Source organism: Podarcis muralis, chromosome 11 (genome assembly GCF_964188315.1).
Source record: "Podarcis muralis chromosome 11, rPodMur119.hap1.1, whole genome shotgun sequence".
NCBI lineage: Eukaryota > Metazoa > Chordata > Lepidosauria > Squamata > Lacertidae > Podarcis > Podarcis muralis.
In genome coordinates this window covers 38,770,671-38,793,282 of record NC_135665.1, presented here as the reverse complement: position 1 = coordinate 38,793,282, position 22,612 = coordinate 38,770,671, and the positions used below count along the sequence as shown (strand labels likewise).

At 38.7% G+C, this 22,612-nt stretch overlaps 1 protein-coding gene across 4 annotated transcripts in view; it reads left to right on the top strand.

The window, feature by feature from the left end:
• Positions 1-22,612, top strand: part of AP3B1 (adaptor related protein complex 3 subunit beta 1) — a 146,027-nt gene that overhangs the window by 35,426 nt on the left and 87,989 nt on the right. For all 4 annotated transcript variants that reach the window (XM_077936307.1, XM_077936309.1, XM_077936305.1 and 1 more), the window contains exons 3-11: positions 2,364-2,438; positions 4,273-4,368; positions 5,789-5,949; positions 6,540-6,606; positions 12,164-12,346; positions 19,900-20,058; positions 20,469-20,566; positions 21,239-21,293; positions 21,386-21,457. In XM_077936307.1, coding sequence (XP_077792433.1) covers positions 2,364-2,438; positions 4,273-4,368; positions 5,789-5,949; positions 6,540-6,606; positions 12,164-12,346; positions 19,900-20,058; positions 20,469-20,566; positions 21,239-21,293; positions 21,386-21,457 — 966 coding nt within the window. The remainder of the gene's footprint in view (positions 1-2,363; positions 2,439-4,272; positions 4,369-5,788; positions 5,950-6,539; positions 6,607-12,163; positions 12,347-19,899; positions 20,059-20,468; positions 20,567-21,238; positions 21,294-21,385; positions 21,458-22,612) is intronic.

The following is a 22,612-nucleotide window of genomic DNA, read 5'->3' as shown; positions in this document are numbered from 1 at the left end:
CCATACTGCATATGCGCTGTTACACATGGAGTTCTTAACTGAAACATCCCTGGTACCAATCTCCTTTTTGCAATAGCATTTTTAGTTTGTCAAAGGGTTTTATATTATTTTGTTCTGTCAAAAAACTTAAGAAGTAGACCACAGTGCAATTTGAGTAAAGCAGCAAAAAGAACTGCACTAGCCCCTTCAAGACTAACACATTTATTAAGGCATAACCTTTTGGGGGCTCAAGTCCATCATTCTTGCTAATCCATGAATGCTTATCCAGTAAGACATTTGCTAGCCTTTAAATTGCTACTGGACTGTAGTTTTTTTTCTGCTGTGGGTCATGGCTAGCTGACTAACCCTTTGATTGACAGTGCAGCAAAGTAATGTACCCAATGAGCCTGTGGCAAAGAGGAGGAATTTTAAATTGGGTCTGCAGATCCTGTGGATTCTTGTCTCTCTCTCTCTCTCTTTAAAAAATGATACAAAGAAGGCTCTTGCCAATTGGCTTACCAAGACGGAAAAATGTGTAGGTAGTATTCTACCTGATCAAAGTATGATGCAGCCCACTAGTACACCCAATTCCTCACAAACCAAAGTTACCTCTGACAGACTTGAGCACGGTAAGGCATGATTTGGAACTATCAGCCCCAGAAATAAATGACATGAGTATGCACCACCCTCACCAGTGAGGAACTTCCGTTTGTATTTACTAAGATTAAATACAACATATATCCTTGGAACGGAGTAGATTTTAAAGTCCACAATACTAACAGCATTTTGGTTCTGTAATTGGGACATGTAAATCTGCTTGGCAACTAGGCACTTTGTTTCTTCTGCCAGTTTACAGGTGCATGGGACCTCCTGGCCATAGTAATCTGGTTCTGGATTGTGATTGCTTTAAGTGGTACAGGGAGCTGATTAACTACTCTATGCTTCTTTAGGAATTACCATAAGTTTCAAAATAGAAAACTTGATTTAAACCAATAATTCAAATCTTTCCCTTTTAAGGGTGTGTATCTGGTTGAAATCTCATTGATTTAAATCAGTCCACCCTGTCATACCCTGAAAGTAGATAATGAACTGTGAGTTTATGTTGTAAATAAGCCAATGGAGAGATTGCTTAATGTTATAGTGAGAGAATAGTACCCAGATTTGTAGTATGACGGAGCTAAAGCTTCAGACTCCAGCATAGATTCTACACTCACACTATTACAGCTAGGCTGAGCAGTTGCATTCCTGTTGTAAAGGGTAATTTGTAAAGCACTGGTTATGATAGCCAGCATTTTACTGTGTTGTGAACTGCAACAGGTTAGCAAAGAAACTTTCCTGATCGCAAACTCTTAACCTCTCATTCTATATAATATGCAATACCAAAGCTTTTAACATTCAGGCTATTTAAAGCTGCTAAACTGAAATGATATCTTGGTCTTTGAAAGACCCATTATGTTCTCTTGGGTTAATGAGCCATGAACAAAGGAGGATTTACACTGATCATTATGACTTAATGAGACAAAATACACTTTAAAAAGATCCTAAATACATATTTACATGCTACACTGCAGCTATTATGGTTGGTCAGTTAAATAATGCAAGATACATGTGAATTTCTATGATATATATTAAAGCTAGTGATATTCCAAATATACCATCACAACAAATTGTGTGTGTTTATAAATATGCCTGAAACTTTTTTCATATGTTGTAGTATTAAACTGCTCAGCCAAATTATCTGAGACCTGTTAGTGGGGAAAGCATTAATTCTGGAAATGGTGAAGTTAGGCTGCAATCCGGTAAACGTTTACCTAGAAGTAATTCTGAAATCAGTGGATTTTCTGAGTAAGCATTCTTAGGATTGTCCTAAGTTTCTATCTTAATTTAGCTAGGTATGTATCAGAGCAAAAATTCACAGGATATCCTGGCAGAGAGGCAGAGGATGACTAATAAAGTTGAATAGAAATGCCAAGAGTGTTCTGATTTGCCTTCCTTTTGTGTTTGTTACTTTCTTGCCCAATAAATACCAAAACTGCTTGTGTTTTGTAAATCTTTCATACACTTTTCAGATTGTAAAAAAATAATAATAGTTGCATGGCTATCTAGTAGACAACTTTTGATATTTTAAAGGACACATTTAACTTCATTTAAAGATGAAGATGCTCTGAAGAATTTTAGAAGTGAAATATAGTAACTTAATTTAAGTCCATGATAGCATAATCATGGACTTTATTTGAAAATAGTGTGCTATAATTTTTCTGCATTGCAGAAATATAATTGTTATAATATAATTATTTATGCATTTCAGGGGGTTGGACTAGATAACCCTTGGGTCCCTTCCAATTCTATGATTCTATAATAAATGTTTTCTTTTGTGTTCCAAGATGATTGCCAGAGGGAAGAATGCATCTGAATTGTTTCCTTCCGTAGTGAAGAATGTAGCGAGTAAAAATATTGAGGTATGATAACAAAGCTTATACCCTTGCAATTTTATTCTTTTATAATGTAAATGTTTTCAATTCTACCCATGAAAGTGTTTTTTTTATGAGAGTTCACTGTTAAAAATACTTGTAGATTTAACTGTATGCTGAAATAGAGAAAATCATGTACTGTATTCAGAATTTGTTTGGTTCATAGTAAAGTGGTGAAATACTTGTTAAGTGAACAGTGTGCTGGACAGATGCTGGACATGTACCATTGGATCCAAGAACGTTGAACAAAATAAAATTAACCTCTGGTGCTTTTCTACAACAACTAGCAAAAGACTGCATAATGTTAGAATACTTATATTTTATAGCAGGCCTCAAGTTTCTGCATGTTTCATTTCTTTACAGTGCTGTAGCAATAGAAATAAAACAACCTTTCTGTGGGCAAAAACTGCACTGTTTCAGTGCATTCTGAATGGCATTTTGACTGCTGGGAGGGGAGCTGGTTGTAACTTGAGGCTTGCCAAGTGACCTTTTGGATACTTGCCAATGATGCTGTGTACTCTGCCAACATAGAACCAGGGCATGGGTCATGCTTGTTCATTCGTTCTCTTCTGTGGGTGGTGTTCCAGCTTAGAATTCCCTTAAGAAACTGGAATCATACAGAGGGCATGTGACATGGGTGGGAAGGAATTTTTGCCCTCAAAACTAGTGAAAAACGTTTTGTTGTTCTAGTAAAATTCATTTTGATAAGAACATTCTGCCCTAGTCTTGTTATATGTGTCATGTCAAAAGATGCAGAAAAGTGACCTAGAAAGCAATTGGTGGTGTAGAACAGAAATAATCAAAGGTTTAGTCAATAACTCATGAAGTTTGATATACTTGTATTGATAAACTAATTAAACAGATCTGCCTCTGTTCCTCAGCTCTAATATGGCACTGTTATTATTAGTTTTAAAGGGAGGAGTGCTGTAACATTGAATGAAGGTAAATGATAAAAGAATGGTCTAGGCACGAAATCAAAGTCCTCCTGCCTCTAGTCTCAGAGTGGTTTCAAGGAAAGTAGGCTTTCTCTGCACACCTGCAGTCATTCACTACAAAGGCCTCTTGTTGTCAATGTTGATTGCTGCTTCTTCATAGTAGAACAACAAATAATTTAGTGGCTCCTAACCTTCTGTGATTCATTATCTTGCTTTTTGGCAGAATGGGCAGAAAAATATTTCTTCATATAGTGATAATAATTATAGCACAGCTGTAGTTAAGGGGTTTTCAGAGTCTCCAATATAAACCTTTATGGTCAATATGTAACTCAGAACAATTTTTTCTGTGCTTAGTTAAACATACACAGACTTCGTTTAGAACTTAACTAAAGCATAATTTTTTTAAGCCTAAGCAAGATCAAACTGACTAATTTGTAATACTCATGAAACTAGAGCTTGGAAGCCTTTAATCTGTGAATCTGTTGTCCTAGGGAAAATACAATGACCATTCTTCATGACTGTGCCCCTTCAGAAATACACATTGCATAAAATAAGTTTGGAAGGCAAAATTCTTCCTGGACATCTGTTAGAGTGTATATTCTGAACTATATTAAATGATTCTGATTTGACTATCATGAACCTCAACAACTACAACAACAGAATGCAAGACCTGTGCTGCTTCACGTTCCTTCCCTTATTGTTCCTTTCAACCGCTTGTCTTTTGTGTCTATCTGCTTTAAGTTTATAACCACTTTTAACTATTAACTTTTATCCCTCTCCTCTTTAAGTCTTATGTGCTTTATTTTATTTGCATGTTTGTATCTTATGCTGGTCTGCTACCATAATAAAGTTTGTTTTTTACTATTATGAACTAATTTGTTTTTCAGATTAAAAAACTTGTATACGTATACCTGATGCGCTATGCAGAAGAGCAGCAGGACCTGGCATTGCTATCAATTAGCACCTTTCAGCGTGCTCTGAAAGTGAGTAAATTTCTAGTTAGCAGTGTTTTCCTGGGAAGTTGTCTGTCATTACAAAGGTACACATAATTTTTATTGGGGAAAGCTAGAACTAACTAGCTAAGGATAAGTAGAGGAATATTTAACATGTCCTAGAACCTTATGGTGATGATGCTGGCCTACTTGGTACGGCTACTGTTATTAAACAGAGACTCCAATTGGGGGATCAGCTTTGCTTAGAAAATATTCTGGTTTTGCATATGAAGTATGCATTTGTTTAGTCATGTTAGTCACACACAAGCAGAAAGTTTGTGAATTTTGTAAAGACTGCTTTCCCTCATTCCTAATTTAAAAGATAATCAGTTTATGTAGCAGAGATGAAGTTCTTCAACTCTGATGTGTCATTTACATGCCTTTCCCAATAATGGGCTCAGAACCATGGGGATGTGGAAATGAGATCTTGCTACTGCAGTGAGATGTTTTAGGTTTAAAAAGGTAGGATCGGTAGCACATGTTTGACTGATTCTGTTCTGATTTGGGGGCAGCTTAGAAATTATGCCGTCAGTGCCTGAACATTTTTAAGTCATGCTTGGTATTGACATTCAAGCTAAGCAATCCTTAATTTTGATGTTTTACGCTACTTTGGCTGTCGCTTCTCTTTATTTTATCAGAATACTGTCTAAAAGCATACCAGATTTGCATCCACATTTTATAAAGATCCTGCCTTCATTGCTTGGTAACAGGCCTTTCTTGAAAAGGGCTTCATGCCCAGATGAGAAAAGGGAAATGTAAACCTTGGCTGCTACAGACATGGCTGTCTCAGGCTTTAGAGCAGTTTTCCCCATAATTTGGGTTTGGATTGTGGGGTGAGCTCAGGTGCTTTTAACAACTTCGGTGGTGTTAAGAGTATGAAGAAATATTTCTTACATGTAGACTTGAGTACTGTACAGGCTTGAACTGTGTATATCAGTCCTGTGCAAACAGCAAGGGAATCTAAAGAGAGGGACAAAATGTTACGATATCTCCTAGATCCTTTAAGTACAGTAACAAGCAATTTAACTATCACCATAAAGCAAAATCAAGATTTTAAATTTAATTATGAGGTATCTCCTTGGGTTGACAAAGTAGCATTGTTGCAATACAGTATAACATCTGATATATCTCTTGCAGTTTTCCCTTTCTATGGACTACTTTGGCCTGGGCAAATGATTCTCTTAATCTTGGTGTTTTCATTTGGAAAATAGACAATGGTGACTTGCCTGCAGAATTATTGTTTACAATAGTAGCAATAAATGGAAGGCACTCTTTTGTACTGGAGACTATTTTGACTAAGCGTTGAATTATAACTAAGAACTTAAAATGACATTTTAAAAATAGTCTCCAGTACAAAAGAGCATATGCTTGAATTTATCTAATGACTATTGGTATTTTATTTTTATTTTAGGATCCTAATCAGTTAATCCGTGCAAGTGCTTTGAGAGTTCTATCCAGCATCAGAGTGCCAATTATTGTTCCGATTATGATGCTTGCTATCAAAGAAGCATCAGCTGATTTATCACCCTACGTTAGAAAAAATGCCGCCCATGCAATCCAAAAGCTTTACAGGTATGTTCTCTAGCCATAAATATGGAAGATAGGTATTTAGTGCTCAGTAGAGTGTGTTATAATGAAGTTTAGCTACAGCTTTTGATAACTGCTTCCTGCTAATGGGCATAAAATGAGCAAGACAACTTTGACTAAAGGTTCTGAATTAACATAGTGAAGACCAGTCAGTGCTGTATATTTGCAGCACTTATCAAAGTTATTTCATTAGTCAGATTAACTCCTGCCATTAATTGTTTGATTTCATTTTGCATACATTTTTGTTGTATTTAAAATAATTTTTAGACTGCTTTCCATCAAAAAATCCTTAAAGCGGTTCACAACCGTAAATAGAAGATCCATGAAACAACCTAGTACAGCACCAAACACCGTTAAAACATAGTCTGTTGAGCAAAACAAAGAAATGAAGCCTACATCTTGACAGAATATTCTTAATAAAACTTTAAATATTTTATTTCCATGGGCAGGGTTGAAAGGATGGCGTGCAGGACTTCTAGCCCATTCATTAAGAAGTAGCTTGAATAACCCTTGGTGAAATTCATAATTCCACTCTTAAAATGAGAGAATCTGAATTCTTTTTGTTCACTTTTTAGCCTTGATCCTGAGCAAAAAGAACTGTTAATTGAAGTGATAGAGAAACTTCTGAAAGACAAGAGCACTGTAAGTAATACAGATTCAGCTTCTTTGTAATGCAATCAAAACTCTTCTTTTCACCTGTAACTTTATGGTACTTTAAACTTTAATCTGAACAGGGTAGAATAACTAGACAGGCAGAAGACACAATTTGGCACTGTGGGTGGAGAAGCATGTTACCCCAGTGCCTTGCTTATTTCTTTCGGTTTATATTTCAGTCCTTTCTGAAAGGACTGAGGCCAAGAAGAGACATTTTAGGATCAATTCTTATGTAAATGAACCCATAAAACCTCAGTCGTTAAGTTTCTTCTTCCTTTCCCCCTGTGTAGCTGTTTGAGTGTGAATGCTGGAAACCAGTTCCAGAAGCAACAGCATCTTTTGAAAGATGTTCACTCTAAATGTCCAGGTAGCTACTGAGAAGGCTACTGTATTCAGATTAGTTCCTTAGCAGATTTGGCCTTTATAGACCGCACATAACACCATGGTATGCAGTCTGGTATGGAGAGCATCTTCATTGTTAATCCGTGCCATGATTACAGACATGTGTGAATCAGAAGAAAAATGTCATCCTCTTACAGTTTTAAGGAAAACACTCTGGCCACTGTTTCACTGTGATCCAAATTGTCATATGAGTCCCTAGGATGATCCAAGGTTGAATGTTGGGAAAGTAACAAGTTGCCATTCTATGGACTTTGTTATATTTTGGCTCCCTGGAATCTTGAATAGAAACAAAATGGTTTTCTTTCATCCTTAGACACAAAATGTTAAAGTTGTGGAGTAAGGATGACAATCTCACCGCTATTTTATAGCAGATTCTTAGTTCACTGATGTTCAAAGGGCTTTTAAGGTCTCCAGCTGTGGGTGTAAATACAGCTTTCTTTTGAAGCAAATTGAGTGCCCATGTGCCCTGTGAAGGCTAGATAGGATTATCTGTAGCAGCTGACTCTTGGGAGGTCAAATAATTTGCTTGTTAAAAATGAGCTGAAGAATTGGTGATGGCTTTGTGATGAGATTACTGATGTGTTCTAAACTAGAATATTACCTTTGGGAAAATGGAACAAAGTAAGGTGCATTCTTTTAACATATTTAACAGATATATGCTAGAAGTAATGTCTGGCGTTCAGATTACAGATGTAAGGGTAACCTAGGATTTTCCAAAGTTATTGATTCAATGTTGATAAAAAGCTTTACTGCTGTGGTGGGAAAATAACTTGAGTTTGTGCAGATGCTGTATTGTGATAGATCTATTATCCAGCTATTAGAAGATAAATGACTGATCTTTACCAGCTTCCATGCTTCCAGAAAATTGAAATAAGAAGGGGAATATCATTTGGGCTGTATGATTAGGGCAGGTGGGATGGCCATTAATTTAAGAGAAGGAAATGTTGGCAGCATAGGCCAACTTGCACCATATTATCAATCAAACCTCGATACACTTCTTGTGATGACCCAGCACTCTCAGGTTTTTGCAACGTTAATTAGAATTCATGACAAAATAGATGCAAGGAAACATTTTGTACCCTTCATAATTTTATAGAAAATTTATTGTTATTAGAGGAACCATTTGCTTAGTGTGATTTTTTTCATTACCAGCTTGTCAACTAGCATAGATAATCTGGAGAAAATATGAACTCCATAGATTGGGTGTCACTTTTGTTGATGGTTCATGTAGTTTACCTTGGAGCGCAGCTAATGGCTGAAGTTCATAGCAACAGCACAGAAAAACGTGGCAACCAGTGAAAGACAAATGAACCATGTTTATTGCTTTAATATAAAAAATACATAAATGGAAAGCTGTATTTGAATTTGTTGAGCTCATTGGTAGTTTTGTAGGTATGATTTATTTTTTCTTGCACAAAAAAACTATTTAATTTTCATCTCAGTATGTCAGTGTCACTGTAAACTGTTTTTTGTTTTGTTTTTTTATGTTTTGATTGAATCATTTTGTTTTAATTCAATGTTTTATGGGATATTGAACATTTAATAAACTAAGATCATCAGCTGTTTCCCAAATATTTAGATAGGTCCCAGCATAGTGGAAATTTGCTTTGAGGTGTGCTGTTGTCTAAAAACATGTAGAATCAAGATCAATTCAAATTATAGCTTGAATTGGAAAGAACTTACTGTTAATCATTTATGTTTAGCGCAGAACATGTTTGTAAATTCTGGCGTGGAGGGTGGAGTGGAGTGTTATATGATGGAGTTTTTACAAATAAGTTAATATTCATATCTATCTTTTCATAAATACAATGAACTTTTAAAAGTGGATGCTGAAGATTCTTACTCCTTGTGAAAGACCTGTCATTCTAAATACACAAATTGATTTTGCCCCACCTCTGTGTTTACTGAATTTGCACACCCTCTTTCAAGGTGTAGAAAGAACAGTGCCTTAGTTTACTATTAGTAGTCTTGGAACTGTCAGTTTCTGCCTAACTGGTAATTAGCTAGCCAAAAGGCAACATTCTGAGCTTTCTGTGTGTAGCCTTAATTTTAGGGTAATATGAAATTTAAATTGAATATTGGCAATTGTGGAGTACCTATTCTTCATTTTGCTCCCCTTAAAACTCTTGTGGAGAAGTAGCACCTGTAGCTACAATGATTACGAATTTTTATGTTTAGCTAAATGCAGGTTTATAGGTTGTTTGTGGGATCTTGGTGTATGTATGTGTTTAGATAATGTAAATAGGGGGAATGGACAGAAAGAATTCTTTTTTATATATGCAACATTTAAGGTTTGTTAAGTGCAATATTTTTATTTTATATGAAAGCTTGCATGCTTTCATATGTAGTCAGGTAATCTTGATAATATTAATTAATGGCAGTGTTAACTAATGCAAATAGTTGTAAAAACTGTAGAAAGAAAAAGATTGTAAACGTCAACAATGAGACATTTTCCTCCTACAAGTGATGTGATATAGAAAATAAATGTAAGTATAATGCATTTTCTTTAGTCCTTTACAAATAATCAATTCCCTTCTTTATGGAATGAGTTGTATACATGCTGGGACCAGCAGGTACCAGTACATTGCAGGGCTGGAGACAATAAATGCAACGTCACGTTTATAGTTATTGGTAATTTGTGAAATCCCCACAGGACTTGGAACTTGTTTAGCATAATAGCAAGACTATATTCTGAGCTGTTTTCTTTCAGTTGTAATCGTAGGTGCATACTAATAAACCAAATGTCAACCAAAAAATAGGGGAAAACTCTAACAAGTGAATATCGTTGTATTTAATATTTTTCCAAAAGTGCCATTTCAGTAAATTGTACTTCTATTTAATTGCTTACTTTAAATCATTGGGGAAATTTTAGAGGTTGAAATGCAGATCCCCAGTGCTCTGCTAGAAGGTGACATTAATTTTCTTACAGAAAGCGGCTTCACATGCATGCTTAACTGCATACATATCAGTTGCTTCATACAGAAGCCTGATCATAGGAGCTATTTTGCATAGCATGTGGTGGAAACAAAACCAAAATTTATTAAAGCAGTTGCTGGAGGGGTGGGAAGAGATAATAGGCAATACACAGTGACAAGTGGTTATGTCATATTTGCAACTGATAGCTGACAGGGCAATGAGATGCATTATTTTCAGTACTACTAGTATTTTTGCTAACTCTTGTACAAGCAACAATTGGTAGATAAAAAAATCAAAAGGTTCAAAATGGTTTTTTAAGGCTGTCTGAAATAAAGTGGCACACTGCTTATCATTCAGGAAGGTAATCTCATTAATCTTTGAACAATCTTAGGATGTAATATAATTTTGTGACAGAGGAACGTGAGAGTGTATGTGGCTAATATGTACCTTTTGTACTACATATTATTACAGGGGACAGATAAAGTTTGAATTTGTTATGTATGTTTTAAGAGGTTGGCACAGTAAATATTCATTTTTTGCCATCCGTGGCATATGATCTCTTGCTTTCTCTGGTATATATGGACAATACTGTAGTCTGCAAACACTAGTGTGGATATAAGCACTCATTTATGGCTGTACATTTAACAGTTTTTTTATATTGACAAAGACTTATGGGTCCTTCAGTGATCCCACTCTAAAATTTGTTTTGATTTTAAGCATCACTGTGAGAGTCTGAGGTAGATAACACTTTTAACATGCACTACTCAAACCATCATAACTAACTGGCTAGTATATTTCAAATTTAAAAGCACATCATTCATTAAAAGTACATTAAACAAGGCAACTAAAACCTAAACAAAACATGTTGGGTTTAAAGGAAAAGAAAAGAAAGTTTTCAGGTACCCAATCCATGCACGTTTTACTTGGGAGGAAGCCCCATTGAACTTGGTTGGGATTTACCTCTGAGTAACAGTGGCGATTTTAATCTGAAATCTTAGGCATAGTACAGTGCCCAGAGCTCAAAAACTGCTTGCATTTGTGAAATTCCCTGTCGCAAAATGCTCCTAGAGCAATGGGAGTTTCAAACACTGTGTGAAAGAATTGAAGAATGAAGAGCCCTCAAATATTCCATAGTACCTTCCTACAATGTATTTTACTCCTGGTACTATGTGTTGTCTTCAAGTTTCATATTCAGTGCTGTTATTTAGAAGCGATATTAACAAGTGGACGCCCCTATACCTACTACATCCATCAACTGAACTACACCTTATCTAACTGAACAAGATAGCTGATGGGCTTGCTCTTAAGCTCATATTCATATTAAAGCTACAGTAACATATATCATCATGAGCTGTGTGTGCCAAGGGGGCTGTACAATGAGAGAGTGAATAAGGCATGGAAATGGGAGTGATCTGTGTGCAAGGGAGAGTTGAAGAAGTAAGGAGAAGGTTGGAGAGGAAAAGGAGGTGAAAGTGAAAATGGGGGGTGCAAAGGGAGTTCCAAAAAAGGAGGGAATGGGGTTAAAGATGAAAGCAGGGGCATGAACGGGTCTGAAGAAAAGGAGGGGGAGACTGCTCCATAATTGGGAGGAGGAAGATGCAAGGGGTTACCATGGGGTTGGTTTGCATGTAATGGGGTTGCACAAAAGAAAGAAGGAGGAGATATGGAAATGGGGATGAAGGTGAAAAGAGGTGCAAAGCAGGACTGCAGAATAGAAGAGAGAAGTAGCTTCAGAAATAGGGTTCAGAATCTTAAAAGCAAACTTAGTAGTTACATGAGGTGGGAAGGAGAAGCTCGAGGGGGTTAATATGGGAGGAATGGCAGCGGGGTTGGTGAGCAGAGCGAGCAGGGGCATAGACCCAGTTATATGTATATAATCTTAAATGAATAAATCACACATCTGCCTGAAGAGTGGTCCTCTATGGCTGAGTTCTTCTGGATTGATAAGTGCTCTTCCCACCTTTAAGTGCTTTTTGCCAATGAATAAAGTCATATCAATGATGGACAATTAAGAAAGCAGATGTAGCCAATTAGATAAAGTGGCACATCCACTGTCTGGAGAGCATTTCCACAATATAGGAAATGAAATAAAGGCCACATAGCAGCTGCATTTCTCACAAACTTGCTAAGTAGTCTTAACCTACATGCCCTTTCCTACAGCTTGTTCAAACTTATTGTAAGTCCATTGGAGTTACTGATTCTTATATGCTTGATTCTTGTTCTCTAGCTTGTAGCAGGAAGTGTTGTGATGGCATTTGAAGAAGTCTGTCCAGACAGGATAGATCTGATTCACAAGAACTACAGAAAACTCTGTAATCTGTTGGTGGATGTGGAGGAATGGGGACAAGTTGTCATCATCCACATGCTGACTCGATATGCACGCATGCAGTTTGTCAGCCCTTGGAAAGAGGTAAGTAACTTTTAAAAAGTTACTTTGAATACTTCTAGCTTGTTCGGAGCAGGCTTAGTAACAAACACTTTCAGGAATGTACATCAATAGCTCTCAGATGGCCAGTACAACTGATCCAACAGTTTGCTTATTAGCATTGTTAATGATTTGTCATGCATCAAGACCATCAGACCATGAGTATCAAAATGAATAAACATCATTATTTTGTAGATTTCTGAAAGAAAGCATTTTTGTGGGGAATGAGCAGTCAACTCCTCTCCACATCAGCTAGTATGGGCTTGATTGGATCTTCTAAATGAAGTCTTAGTCATTGTATTTCTGGAAATACACTTGCAATACCACACTTTCTGACACTTTACAGTCAGGCAGATAGATTGATCTTGAAGATTAGTGCAGTCTTGTAACTTGGCTCACAAAAGTTACTACCTTGCAGAAAAAAAGTAGAAAAAAACCCATTATATCAAGCAGGTTTGGTGGAGAAGGACAGATCTATCTCTGTTTTGTACTAGTTGTGGACAAACAGATCCTTCTTTCCTCATGCTTAGCACAGTAACAAAGTGGGTTGGTAGAGAAGGAATGAAATGATCTTCTCCTTTTCTGCCAGCCCACTCATCTGCATGGAATTCTTGGTCACCTATTGCTACCAGGCAACTTGTTAAATACAAGGCTTACTTAATGGATTATTGATCATATTGGATTGTTTGTCAGATTGAGTTGTACTGGCTTCCTGCATTTTAAAACTGGTGAGAGCATTTTCAGATATGAAATGATTTACCATCATTCTATTACTGCTCTCATCCCGTCGTAAACTTGTATTTCCTACACTTATACAGTGGTACCTCGGGTTACATATGCTTCAGGTTACAGACTCCACTAACCCAGAAATAGTACCTCAGGTTAAGAACTTTGCTTCAGGATGAGAACAGAAATCGTGCGGTGGTGGCGTGGCAGCAGCGGGAGGCCCCATTAGGTAAAGTAGTGCTTCAGGTTAAGAACGGACCTACAGAATGAATTAAGTACTTAACCCGAGGTACCACTGTATGTTAAATTCCATCCTCTAGTAATACTTGTAGTACTACAAGATAATGTTATGTGTGTTACTGTTTTTTGTGTTGGCATGTGTAGTATTTTATCTTCTGCATATATTGTTTGAAAGGCTTCTTCTAAGCATCACATGTCCTAGCCTACATGTTGTGTGCAGACACTTGGATTGGGTTTTTCCATTGCTTTATCCCCAAGGTTGACAGGAGGTTATACAGTGTTTTAGGAATGTAATTGTATGCTGTGCAACACCATGATATTTTTTCCCTTAACGTTGGCAGAATAGAACTTTTGCGCATGCACGCGCGCGCACACAATGTAAGGTGTAGTAATCATCTGCCATATTGGTGGCCACACCAGTAGGCAGGCCCAGGGAGAGGGGAGGCAATGTGCACTGCTGTCCCCTCTGTTAAACACATCTGGAGCAAGGCATAATGGAGCAGGGGAGGCTCTTCACACAGCAGTTTAGCAAGCCACTCTGTGAAGCACCTCCCTCAAATTTTTAAAAGGAGAGTTGGTGAGCATGGGGGAGGCATAAAGGGAGTGTGTTTGGCCATGTGGGGGGAAAGGGCTGTTGGCAAGGAGGTAGGTGGGGTTGGTGGGTGGAGCAAGCAGTGGTGGCAGCCCCTAGTGTGTATATGATTCAATGGATGATGGATTAATGCTTAGCTTTTTGACTTGTTTCATATAGGCAAGAATAAAGGACACTTTTATCAGATTCAGTTTGTTCATTCATACTGTAATATTTCCTCATAATTTCCCTCGATCATTCTGGGTACTCTTTTCTGAACCTTTTCTAGTTCTACAATATTCTTTTTTAGGTGCCGCAGCAGAACTGCACATACTATTAAAAGATTTCCATAGATTAGTATAATGTTATGCTATTGACAGTTTTATTTTCAATCCCTTTTCTGATGAGTCCTAAAATAAAAATTTTTCACAGCTGTTGCATACTTTACATCTGTTGACATTTTTATTGCGATATTTACCACAAATATCTTTTCTGGTCACTCATTGCCAGTTTAGAGCCCATTAGAGTACAGTGGTACCTCTGGTTACTTACTTAATTCGTTCCGGAAGTCCGTTCTTAACCTGAAACTGTTCTTAACCTGAAGCACCACTTTAGCTAATGGGGCCTCCCGCTGCTGCCGCCACCTGATTTCTGTTCTCATCCTAAAGCAAAGTTCTTAACCCGAGGTACTATTTCTAGGTTAGCGGAGTCTGTAACCCAAAGCGTATGTAACCCGAGGTACCACTGTATATAAGTTTCAGCCAGCATATACAAGCCATTTTCTGGAGACTATATCAGCGTCTCAGTGGGATCAATTAATGCTATACACCCATCTTCATTTTGGGGATGTCCTTGAAGAATGGGTTATCCAGTTATGGAAGTTGTAGCTTCCTTTGCTGACTCGAAGGCTGTGTGTGGCTGTATTCATGATAAACAGGTTCAGCAGCGATGAGATTGGTGCAATCCTGAAGTCTTTCTTCCCATTTGTCATTCCCGTTCCTATGTACATAGTATTTTTTTCCACAAAATTATGATATGTAGTGCAAATAGCTTCATGACCTGGATTGATCAAAGTCAGTCTAGTCAGAACAGAAAAGACAATGCTGCTTCCAGTTACATGTGAAACAAGATCTTTTTGCTGTTTAACCTGCACACTAACATTCCTGTTCATATCCAGATGTCTTTTTCTTTTCTTCTTTAGTGTACTTCTATTAACATACTCTGTAAAGGAATATTATTGTGCTTGAGGGAGATGAATAGCATTCATTCAATGATTCAGTCACCTTGCTGCATTCTGGAATTTTGTTATCTGTTTTTATTTGATAACTTCGAAGCAAATAATTCAGTAGATTAGATTTTCATAACGTTTGTTGCTGCCATCAGCATTGCCCATCACTGGTTACTGATAAGAGGATTCCATCTCTTGGATTCGATAGGACTTGCAGTGAAAGAAAATAATTTATGTTTGTTGTTTCATGAACTCCTTTCTGTTGTGAAGGAGTTTTAGAAGAATTGCCACAACAGCATTTCATATCTTACCCCAAACCTTCATAATAGTTGCAACAAATGAAGTTGTATTTTTGTTGTTATTGGAAAATTTATTGTAGTTATCTCGCTTTTCATTCAAATCCTTGTTTCTTTCTGTACCATTCTTGTGAGCATGGGCACATTTTTAGCTTTTGCTGCCACAAGGATGACAAGGTATTGCAGTCTTTAAGAACAGGCAATATCACTAGCTGCTCACTCATAAATGCTGCCTGATAGAGGCCCAGCACAACTGCAGTGTGTCCAAACTCATAAATGTTGTTAAGAAACTGCAAGTGGTTTACATGCTGCTTCTCCTTTAGTGTTGTATTCATTACCACTGCACTGGTGGTAGCCCAGATTAGTACCAGTCCATATGTAATACTACAGCACATTTAAAATTGACAAAGAAAGAGGATTGTGTTTGTAAACCTGGGAGCCACTCTGTCTCTTAACCATGATTAAGAGATTGGCAGTATTATGTCTGCACAGGGCAAGAAAGTTCAGAAACCAGATTGGTTTCTTGCTAATTTAATTGCTAAAATAGAAGGAGAACCTCTTTGAAATCAGCAGGTCTCCATGCTTTTTTCAATAGGTTCTTAAATAAACACATAACAAGGTTTCTTGTGTAGTAGAACAGATTTTTAATTTAGTTTATTTGCATCATTATAGATCAGTATTTAGACTGTTTATATGTAAATGTATGATTTGAGGAACAATTAACTGTTGACAAAGTATATTGCAGTCATATCAATTGCAGTGCATTTTCCATAATTTTTCTAACTGACATCTTTGATAAATAGTGGTTGCCAAGTCAAAACCGATTATACAGTGCACTAGGAATTCATGGTGCTGTCAGGGAGAAGACCGATTGACTTTAAATTTACATATTAATGAGAAGATTTGTTAAGGGGGTGCTTGACTATAGAAAATAACAGCATATTTATAGGGCACGACATTTTATAAATAAAGCTGATGCAGGAAAATGGAAATTAAACCTTTCAGATTAATACATTCAAGAATGTTAAAATGCATATTTGCATTTTTATTTTATGAATTTACCTTCTTTTTCAGAGCAGTATATTTCCTCCTCCCCAAGTTAAATGTTCTGCTCTTGCAGGATTAGTAATTTTGAATTATTTTGTGTGCCTCAACAGGTAAAGGGACCCACCAATAAACATAGAGGAAGATAATAGTTTACGGTGTATTAATTTTGGTACAAGCCCTATTATCTTCATTCTTACAAAAGAATAAAGATTCATATCCCTATTAGGATTTTGTGATAGTACAGTAGTGCTAGTCATACTGATATAAGACTTAAAATATTTAGTGTGTAAACACTCTAGCTATTATTTCATATAAATGAGTATCTTGAAAGCATGTCTTTTAAGTTCACCAATTCATTAGCTGTTGATTTTAAAATGTGCGTTCCAAGCTTAATTACACAGAATCATTAGCGGTTGGTATAATTGTTGGGATAAGAATTCAGATCTTGCCTGGCAACTTTGCCTTCAGTGGGTAACAAAAAAGGTGATAAACTAACTACATCTAGCACTGTGCGTTAAATTTTACTCATGAATTCAGTCATTGCAGTGATTATACAGACCTCTGGCCCACTGCTGAGTATCTCCCGAGTGAAGATACAGCTGTTAAAATCACAAGTGCCCTGTTTTCCCTCATAACAGTCCTAAACTCTGAGGTTGCTGTCCTGTACCCATTTACCTGGCAGAAAGCCCCATTAAGCACAAAGAGACTTCTGAAGTAGACATGTATATCATTGGACTGCATAGGCGCCAACTCCATGGGGGGGCTCCGCCAATAATTAAAAAAATGTCCGCGCGCCTTGGCTCCCTCGCCTTGGCTCCCGCGGCCGGCGAGGGGAGCCCGGGCCGCGCGCGGCTGCTGCTGCCGCTGCCGCCTCTCCTGGGGGCGCCGCCTCCCCGGCGGGAACGCTGCGGGTGCGCGAGGGAGGAGGGCGGCCCCCGGGGGCTGGGAGAGCTGGGCTGCCGTGGCCGAGAGGGCTGCTCTGCCGGGCGCCGCTGACATAATTTAAGAAAATTATCGCGGCCGGCGAGGGGAGCCCGGGCCGCGCGCGGCTGCTGCTGCCGCCGCCGCCGTTTGTGGTCATGGCGGAGCTGCCGCCTAGGGAGGAGGGGAGAGGGGGCTGGCGGTGAAGGGGGCTTGGCTGCGCTCTCTCTCTCTCGCTCTCTCTCTCTCGGGCTCTCTCTCTCTCGCTCTCTCGGGCTCTCTCTCTCTCTCTCTCTCTCTCTCGGGCTCTCTCTCTCTCGGGCTCTTCCCGCCCAGGGCTTGTGGGCATCTGCTCTGAGAGGAAGATGGAGGTGACTTCCCTTAAAGGTCATGGAATCATAGAGGTGGAAGGGACCCAAAGGTCATCCAGTCCAACCCCCAGCAATTCAGGACTCACAGCTAAAGCATCCCTGGCAGATGCCCTCCCCCCCGACCTCTCCCTAAAAGCCCCTTCCCCTGTCTGACTGCTCTCACCACCAGAAAGGCCTTCCTAATGTTTTGTGGGAATCTCATTAAGCCTACAGAGCTATATATGCAAATGGATCTACTTATTCTTTCCCTTGAAGATACATTGATTCGTTTGTTACTGTGGTTTCGATCAATACTTTCCAAAGATCTTTACATTTGTCCATGCATGATCTTTGTCTGAAAGCTCATGGGTTGCAGGAGTTGTCATAGGAGGTTATATTTTTGTCCTTCCAACTGTTATGGAAATTACAGGGGGGGGGCACATCTTTAAAGTTGTTAAATGTTGAAATATTATGCCTGAATGTACCCTTTCAACTTGACAGCTCAGGGAAGTTACCTAGATAAAATCCTGTAACACAATGTATCAGCCTTAATCATTTTGCAGATGTTAAGGGGGGGGCAGAGCCTGCAGCCACCATCCCTTTCCGGTGGGGAGGGGGCAGAGGAAAGACAGGAAGCTTTTCCCTGCAGAGTTAGACCCCTTGGCTGCGTGGCCCTCGGGTCCCTTCAAACTCCTGGGCGTTTTGCTGGTGGGGGGCTGCGTGGGGGCCTGGGCGATGTCAGAAGAGGAAGCTTGCAGGCCTGGTTGTCTGTTGGGGGCAGCAGGAAGAGGCGGAGGGCAGGATGTGCAGCCCCTGCCTGGCTTTCCTGTGGGACCAAGGAAGCGGCTGGGGGGGGACTGGGTATGTGGGTGTGTGATTTTTGGGGGGCAGGCTGTAGCCATGGACATGCTATGTGATCTGATGGTGAATTTGGGGTGACCCAATGCAAAGATCCTGAGGATCCATGGTTTTTAACCACATTTTAAGTGGGGAGGGAAGGAAAAACACAGAATGGACAAGGAGCAGGAGAGGGGTGTGCAGAGAAGCAGCTGGCTAAGAATGCAGGAGAGGGGTATAACGGGAGGGAGGAAAGGAAGGCAAAAGTTTTCCCTCACCTACCCACCCAAGCCAGCCAGCTCGCGCGTGCGCTCTCTCTCTCTCTCTCTCTCTCTCTCTCTCTCTCCCTCCTGCATGTTTTCACGGAGAGGAATTAGAATGAAAGACGATCCTTTCCTTTCCTCTCTGCTTGCCTGGAGGGGAGGGGCTTTCCCTGCTCTTTGTTCCATTTGAGCAAACACAGCAAGGAAACAGAGGAGGGTGGGCAGTAAGACCCTGAGGCAGAATGCAGGAAAGCAGCCGCTTCCTCTTTTCAGGTTTCCCTTCTCCGAGACGCGCAATTTGATTTTTGCCTGATTTTTTTTTGCCATTTGGCTCCAGGGACCACACATTCGCTCAATAACACGCACAGACATTTCCCCTTCCTTTTTAGGAGAAAAAATCTGCGTGTTATAGAGGGAAAAATACGGTAGTTACACTCTAAGTTTAAGATTCTACAGATATTTCTTGAGTATTGAATAGAGTAACTTGGGCACAATAATTTTACATCCTTGTAGTCTTTAAGAAAACAACAGCAAACCATTACTCTCCGAATCTTTTGTCTCCGCAGTATGATATTTGAAAACATTGAAGTTAGCATATACTTTTTATAACATGCCAAATAATCAGGCTGTTATTTTATGTGAACTCATAATGTCTCTTGATGGTCTCAGGGAAATAGGTGGTTAAGCGTATATGAAAGTATGGGGGAATAGATTTTGTACCCTGGAAGATTCACTGATTGATCTCTAAGGTTTCATGCTATATTTGATTTATGGTTCTCCTCCTATTATTCTAGTATATAGACATACTACTTATTGAGCTTTTGCTTGGTCAGCTGAATTACAGAGGCCCAGGCAGCCAATAGATGTTTTTTCTACAGGCTCTGAGAAAGAAACAGTGTTTGCCAGGAATCTGTTGAGAAATTTGAGCTGTAGTTCAAATTCAAAATATTTTAAACAAAATTTAGAAGGTGACATACCATATTTATGTTTTTGGTGCTACCTGAAAGTGAAAAGTAAAGCAATATGTATGTTTTTATGCGTTTTTCTCACCTTTGATAGGAGGGAATTCTGGAAGAGTATAGTGAGAAGAATTTCTATGGATCTGAAGAAGAGCAGAAAGAGAAAAATCAGGAAGCAAACAAGCCCTATTCTATGGACCCAGACCACCGATTGCTTATACGAAATACAAAGCCTTTACTACAAAGCCGGAATGCTGCTGTAAGATTAACTTTCTTCATAAATGTCTTTGGGGGGTTTTAAAGCCAGGCTGTGTTTTTTAATTTAGCCATTGAAAATAGGCTGTACTGAGTACAATAGATATCCAAACATAACCACCGTGTAACGTGCAGGCCTACCTTGCCATGTATTGTGGCTTAGTATATTTTAAAGCTGGGGGGGGGGGGTTAGACCTTGAAGCTAGCTTTTTTTCCTACACTTGTTTTTTCATCTGCTGAGAAAGCTGCTTATAATTCAGAGAAAATAATGTAATACCTGATGTCTTTGAATATGTTCTTTTGCTTCAAGGAACGTAAGAAATTAAAAATTTCTGTATGCAAATACGTTTATACTATGTGAAAGAAAAGCGTAATTACCAGATGAAAGGAGGTGACTTGTCGTCATTTTTTCAGGTGGTGATGGCAATTGCACAACTTTATTGGCATGTAGCACCCAAATCTGAAGCTGGGATTGTTGCTAAATCATTAGTACGTTTACTTCGTAGTAACAGGTAAATCAAGCATACATTTCTGCTGATTTTCCCAACAGTGGTTGGTAAAAAGTTATGAAAGGGTAAACTGGTTTTCACTTGTATAACAGTAATTTAGGTATTCATTATTCATACATGGATTTGATCAATATTTACAAAATCTGAAACATGTTAATAGTATTTAATGAGCTCAGTTTTATAAAGCTCACTAGAAAAGAAGTATAGTGTACATTCATAAGGTATAAATTTGGTTCAAAATCAAGATCTGGCACAAGCATACAATGGAAGTAGGTTTTAAAGATTAAGTTTCAGGATTTATGCATTCCCTCTCCTGCCACCATTCTCTCATGTTAGTTCCCTACATACACCTATCCTGGCTTTTTAAAATGAAATGAAACCAGGTATGCTTCTGTAAATTTACTTTGACTATATGGGTGTAATCAACGTTCCCAAAGGAGTGTACCAGATTTCATTTCCATCAATGTTGGCAGTGTTTGCAATAACTCTGAACCCATTTAGTACTTTAAACAAAGAACTTGGATATTTCATTATATAACATATCTTCAAAATCATTTTGAAGAGCATTCTAAGAATTTAAATAACCTTTACTTTTGAATCTAGCTCTTTAAAAATGTTTCTAATAGAGCAGTGTTTGAGAGTTATGCATATTAATTATCTAACGTTGACTTTTAGGGAAGTACAGTACATTGTTCTCCAGAATATAGCAACGATGTCAATCCAACACAAGGTTTGACGTTTTGAATACATAACTTCAAAATTGCTACGTTTTAACCTCAGTATAATTACTACATATTGTTAATTTGTGTTTTCCCTCCCCAGGGCATGTTTGTGCCTTACTTGAAGAGTTTCTATGTTAGGTCAACTGATCCAACTATGATCAAGACATTAAAGGTATGGTTTTATATTTTATATTTACCCTATTTTTCGCCCTATAGGACGCACTTTTTCCCCTCCAAAAATGAAGGGGAAATGTGTGTGCGTCCTATGGGGCGAATGCAGGCTTTCGCTGAAGCCTGGAAAGCGAGAGGGGTCGGTGCGCACCGACCCCTCTCGCTCTCCAGGCTTCAGGAAGCTCTGTGCAACCCTAGGGAGCCCGGCGCGAAGTTGCACCGGTCTCCTTAGGGTTGCGCAGAGCTGCCTGCATTTCTGGGCTTTGCGGGGGGAATTAAATTTTTTTCCCATTATTTCCCCCCCAAAAAAACAAGGTGCGCCCTATGGGGCGAAAAATACGGTATATTAAATACACTAATTATTCTTAATAGGATGAATATATTTGTTCCTCAGCATTGACCTTAAGATAACAGTTTTGTAATACTAAAACAAAAAGAACAAAATTCCAACTCATCTCTTTAGGAAATTTTATCTTGAGCAATATTATGAGGAATATACCACATATACTCGAGTATAAGCCGACCCGAATATAAGCCGAGGCACCTAATTTTACCACAGAAAGCTGGGAAAACTTATTGACTCTAGTATAAGCCAGTTCACCACTCCACAAACCTGGTGGTGGCTGCAGCGGCGGAGGAATCGGGCTGCTCGCTCCTCCTCTGACAGCGGCAAAGGCGGCGGCGGAGGAAGGAGCAGCCCGAAAGGACCCTCACTCGAGTATAAGCTGAGGGGGGCTTTTTCAGCATTAAAAATGTGCTGAAAAAGTCAACTTATACTCAAGTGTATACGGTACTCTGTGTTGTGAACAATTTAAATTGTGGATAGCATTCTCTTGCACATGTTTAATTAGCAGGAAAACTTGTGTTGAACAAGGCTTGCTTTCTAGTAAGTATAAAATCGCTTGCTGAGTCTTTAAAAGGAAGACATTTTTTGAATGCAGAACCTCAGTGCAATTTGTAGTAAGCAATAAGTAAACGATCTGCATTTAATTAATCTCTGCTAATGTCAAAGAGGACAGAAACGTAAGTTGTTACATGTAATTTGTTTAAATAATCTACTGTAGGCTTCCTCAACCTCGGCCCTCCAGATGTTTTGAGACTACAATTCCCATCATCCCTGACCACTGGTCCTGCTAGCTAGGGATCATGGGAGTTG